Source organism: Micromys minutus, assembly GCF_963924665.1.
Source record: "Micromys minutus genome assembly, chromosome: 29".
NCBI lineage: Eukaryota > Metazoa > Chordata > Mammalia > Rodentia > Muridae > Micromys > Micromys minutus.
Window position 1 is genome coordinate 33,917,890 of NC_137964.1, and position 5,221 is coordinate 33,923,110.

The 5,221-nt window shown below is 51.2% G+C and overlaps 1 protein-coding gene across 1 annotated transcript in view; it reads left to right on the top strand.

The window, feature by feature from the left end:
* Positions 1-3,571: 3,571 nt before the first annotated feature.
* The window catches only part of KIAA1671, a gene marked incomplete at its 5' end in the record, with an annotated part of 24,268 nt that continues 22,618 nt past the window's right edge, over positions 3,572-5,221 (top strand). The window contains 2 exons of the mRNA XM_080941340.1: positions 3,572-3,663; positions 3,779-3,860. Of these exons, the coding sequence (XP_080797466.1) occupies positions 3,572-3,663; positions 3,779-3,860 (174 nt within the window). The remainder of the gene's footprint in view (positions 3,664-3,778; positions 3,861-5,221) is intronic.

The window sequence follows — 5,221 nt, forward strand, 5'->3', positions numbered from 1 at the left end:
TGTTCAGGCTAGCCGAGCCCTGAAGTATCAGTACCTTAGTGATGGGAAACTGAAGCTCAGAAAGGTCCGGCACCTCGCGGTCATGGGACTAGAGAAGAAACAACTGGGTTTGAACTCAGGCTTCAACATCAGTTGGTTATGTCTGTCCTATAGGGTCAATGGAGGCGTGAACCAGGCACACAAACGCCCTTCAGTGTGCTAAGCAGGATGGAGCCCAGCACCTCGCTAGCCACTCTATGTGGATGAGAAACCCAGGCAGAGGTTGAGTCCTTCTCCATGGTGGGACCCCAGCTGGGTACTTTTCCCTGTGGCAGCAGGACCGTGCCACTGTGAGGTGCCCCAGCTGTGCAACCAGATAACAAAGGCCCAGAGCGGTGGCTCGCCCGGGGCTGCCCAGCAGGGGTAGGTGCTGAGGGCTTGACCTTGGCAGTGGCCGCCAACTGAGTCCCAGCTCCACAATCTGTACAGTGGGGAAATCAGAACTCCTTATCGTGGGGCCAAGAGGCCCGCCCTGCAAGGGAAGAAAACTCGGCCACGCTTGAATGTCTAGAAAGTTCCTTATAGAGCTCAGACTCCAAACGCCTCTGTGGTTGTGGTGCAGATGAGGAAACCAAACCCTGGGATGGGAAGAAAGGAGAAACTACTGCCCCAGCCTCCAGACTCCTGGCCTAGGGTCACCACTGGGTCCCCTACCACCTTCCCTTCCTCCTCTCTGTGCCCCGGACCCCCGCGGCTTCGAGAGCCGGAGTCCCGTTCCCCGTTCTCCCTCTCCCTGGCACACTGAAGGTTTTGAAAGTTAAAGTGTTACCGTCGGCTTTGTTGTTGCCTAACTACGACAGACAAATTGAGAACGAGTTGTCAAAATGTCAACGCACAACAAATCAACATGCGAAACGAGTCCCGGCGCTCCGCGGTGTATAATTAAACAAAAAATCCCTTTTAGAAATTTCAGCGAGCGTCGGATCCACTTTATATTTGTCTGTGTGATTAATAAAGGCAGCTAATTTTCAGACTTTAAAAACAGCTAGAAAATAGCTCCTAATTACATATTAGGTTCCTGGCGGCCCCCGCTGCGTTCCGCCGGCATTGGTGGGCCGAAGAATTTGGCAGAGCCTTAATTGCATTCTGAGCGCCATCTAATTTTAGTTAAATGTAATGTAATCAGCAGCAGATGTCTGAAATAAATTATGAATTATGAATATGATGAAATTTCATTCTTGAATAAAAAAGTAATTTGCTATTTAGTTCATTAACGTCTTCGAGGTTTATCAGAGCAGGTAGATAGTGCCCAGTGTGCTTATGGGTAAATGGTATCTGGGAAGAAGACCCACCCTCCTCCACCCCCACCCGGGACAGCAAACTTCATGCAGACACACCCAGTTGTGATGGAGTGTGGACCTTGAATCCAGGTCCTGCTGAGCCAGAGTTTAGGGATGAGGGAAAGTGACCCCAGCATCCCTTTCTTCTCCTGAGCACAGTGAAAAGCTAGCTCTGGGTGACACCACACTGGCCTTGGTGACGGTGTGGAGCAAGGATCAATATCTCAGTCACTGACTCAGGATCCAGATTCTGCTGGGGTCTGTGTGATCGTGAGCAGTACCTCAGTTTCCCCTTTTCATAAAATGGGGTAACCGAAGTACCAACTGGACATCCCAAATGCACCCTGGGTTTAGCAGTGCCTGTCTGGTGTTGCCTCCCACACTAGAGTTGCTCCTGTCAGACAGAGCAGTGGTAAAACATGTCTCTTAAAATACCTGCTCTGGCTGGCTGGTGGCACTTGGGAGACAGAGATCTCTGAGTCTGAGGCCAGCCTGGTCTACAGAGTGAGTTCCAGGCCAGCCAGGGCTACACAGTGAAATCCTGTCTTAAAAACCAAACACCAACCAACCAACTAAAGATTCTTCATTTGTAGGGCAGCCCGTGATGCAGGTATTGTAAATTCTATATTGTGTTTCACCCAAGGCCCAGAGAAGCTAAGCAGCCCCTGCTAGACATTGGCAAGACTGGAATTGGATTCCACAATCCGTTCCAGCACTTGCCGCCACATTCACAGGGGAACCCGCCACATTCACAGGGGTACCCGCCACATTCACAGGGGTACCCGGAGAGAGATGCTGGTCTGTGCTCTGGGCTCATGATCCCAGACAAGCTCATCTGGACAAGGCAGAGGGAGGAGGCAAATGCGGAGGGAGACTGACTTCCTGAAGCTACTCTGGGCAGGTTAGGAGACACCAGCTGCCTCTCTACCCTCTCTTCACACCAACCAATAATTTCCTGCAATTATCTGGAAGAGATTAATTAGCAAAGGGTAGCATATTGACTCGAGGTTGCTTTTGCGATCAATAACTCGAGAGAAGTCCTCAGGGGGAGCAGAAAAAAAGCAGCTGAATTGGAAAATGAGGGAAGGGGCTCCATCCAGAGTTCTGAGCCTCTGTCTGACACTCCTAGCTTTGCCTGGCTTCTGGGTAGCCTTGAGCACATCCCTTGCCTCCGTTTTTTAGCATAGAAAATGGGTATGCTACATCTAAGACTCTTAGGACTCTTCAGAGCCTATTCACAAGGCTCACCCAGAAAAACCCGAATTCTTGCAGAGGGGCTCTGTGGATTGGTTGGCTATGGTTGGAAGACAGAATCCGACTTCGTAGCCCAAGCTGACGTGAAATGATCAGACTTGTCCTTCCGTTCTCCTGTGTTCTGACAGGAGATCCTTGGGCATGTAGGATACTTGGGTATCACCATTTTGGAAAAGCTGAAGTCAGGTCTAATGGGCAAAAAAAAATAAAGCCACCAAATCTAGGAGCATCTAGAGCCCCCAGGGCATGGGTACCACAGGGTAGGTGAGCTAAGATCTTCAAAAGCCACAGCAGCCACTAGCTTCCTGTCAGATCACCTGCTTGGATGCAAGAGGCAGGGAGTCCATGTGTTTTGGGTACAGAGATGACCAGAAAAGAAAAGCTCAGTGGCCGTAAGAGGAAACCCATCACGGGCTGGGGTTACAGGACACAGTGTGCCATCTCAGTGCTCTGTACCTGAGGCAAGAGGACCATGAGTTCAACCTGGCCTACACAGTAAGGCCCTGTCGCAAAAAAAAAAAAAATACCGAAGGTAAGCAAACCACCACGACCCCTCTTGTCAAGAACTGGGGTATTCTGTGGGTAAGATTTCCAAGTGGGAGTGGGTACCAGAAGTCCTAAGCAGGCCCAGGCCCCACCCTGTATTTGCAGACACTTGGATCTCTGCAAACAGGCCCTTTAGTGCTGACTTCCAGTTTGCTCGAGCGCCAGGGAGAGTAGCTCTGGCTGTGAGGTTAAACCGGGCTACTCCAGAGAAGTGCTAACATGAACGCTCTCTGCAAAGTGCTGGCTCTGCCGTTCCCACCCTTCCTGGGCCTCTGCTGCTCTATCCATTCATCTGACAGTCACTGGGCCCTCACCATACTCGAGGACCACGCTGCAGGGAGACTGAGGGCCAATAAGCTGAGCATCTTTGGGCTAGAAGGATGCAGAGGCCGCAAGAAACAGAGCTGGGAGGTCTCCAGTATCACGAAGCTTTAGTTATGAGGTTTCATGGGATGGGGCATCAGCTGCTCCCTGAAGAGAAAGGGTCCTATATTCTCAGCCCAGGAGCCGCCCTCAGCAAGGGCTGTTGGCGTCTAAGACCCCTGTGAGCAAGGAAGGCCATAGGGAGCAAGCATCCCTCAGTCTAGGTCATGGGGAGGGCACAGAGGAATCTAGGAAGGCAGACTTCCTGGGCTTCTGCCCTTCATCTGTCCTCGCAGGACCACTCCATCCAACCTCGCTCTCCCACCAGAGCCAGAGGGCGCCTGCCGGCCACCCCATGGTCACTATGAGGCCCCCCAGGTCAGCCGCCTGTCCCTGCTCTATTCATCAAGGGCATGACAGCTAAAATTCATTTGAAGATGAAGAAAGTGGCCGCTAATCCGTTCTGCAAGACATTGATAGACTTGCTGCTCGGGGAAACTCGCACAGCAGTAATGAAATTAGGTTAAAACTGCTGGCGGAGCGCAGGTAATTGCCCTTGTCTGTCAGGAGGAATAACATCTCCCAAATCCAACACAATGATTGTTCAACTTGCAGGGATTTCTTTTCTTTTTCAAAAGAATAAAAGAAAAATCCGGAGGGACAAGGCCCATGCAGCAGCTGGTGGAGCCATGGCCTGGACAGCTGCTTGGGGGTGACACAAATGCCTGCTAACCATTGCACAGTCCAGCCTTACCTAGAAGTATCGTAGGAGAAAGGAGGCCTGGTGACAGTCCCCACAGAGCCTGCCCAGGACCCCACCCCCAAGTCTTGATTTCCCCTAGGATTCTTGCACCTACCCTACCAATGTCAAGATCTGTGTAGAAAACGGGGTGGGGACAGAGAAGTTGTAAGGGTCACAGCTACAACTTTCATGGCTCTGAGGTTTCACATGACAGAATCTGAATGCAGAGTCTTGTGTGCTAGTGACATTAGCTTGTTATTGAGATGTCTGTTTTCCCTATGATAAAAAAGACCCAGATTGGGGGTGGGGCTGATGTCTCCCCGAGGCTCACCCTGGAGATCACATAAGGACCACAGGATCCCCAGGCTGTAGGCACACTAGAAGCAGCTGGCTGTGTTCCACAGTGTGTGCGTCTGGAGCCTTTGATGTCAGCAGACATTTGAATGTCCAGAACAAGAGCCCTCTTGCAGGTTAACTGAGTGCAAGTATGACGTCAGTAGCACCAATGATGTCAGGGAACATCTGAATGTCAGCATCAATGAGTGTTCCCATGCTAGTGGCCTGGAAAGGTTGCATGTCCCTAAATAGGAAAGTCACAGCACAGGCTCCTAGCACAAAATTCAGAAGCTAAGCAGAACACCAACAACTCTGCCTGTTCCTCTTTCTCCTTCTCCTCCTCTTCCTCCTCCTCTTCCTCCTCCTCTTCCTTCTCCTCTTCCTCCTCCTCCTCCTCTCCTCTTCCTTCTCCTCTTCCTCCTTCTTTCCTCCTCCTCTCCTCCTTCTCCTCCTCTTCCTCCTCCTCTTCCTTCTCCTCTTCCTCCTCCTTTTCCTCCTCCTCTTCCTCCTCCTCTCCTCTTCCTTCTCCTCTTCCTCCTCTTCTTCCTCCTCTTCCTCTTCCTCCTCCTCTTCCTTCTGCTCTTCCTCCTCTTTTTCCTCTCCTTCCTCTTTTCTCCTCTTCCTCCTCCTCTTCTTCCTCTTTCTCCTCTTCTTCCTCTCC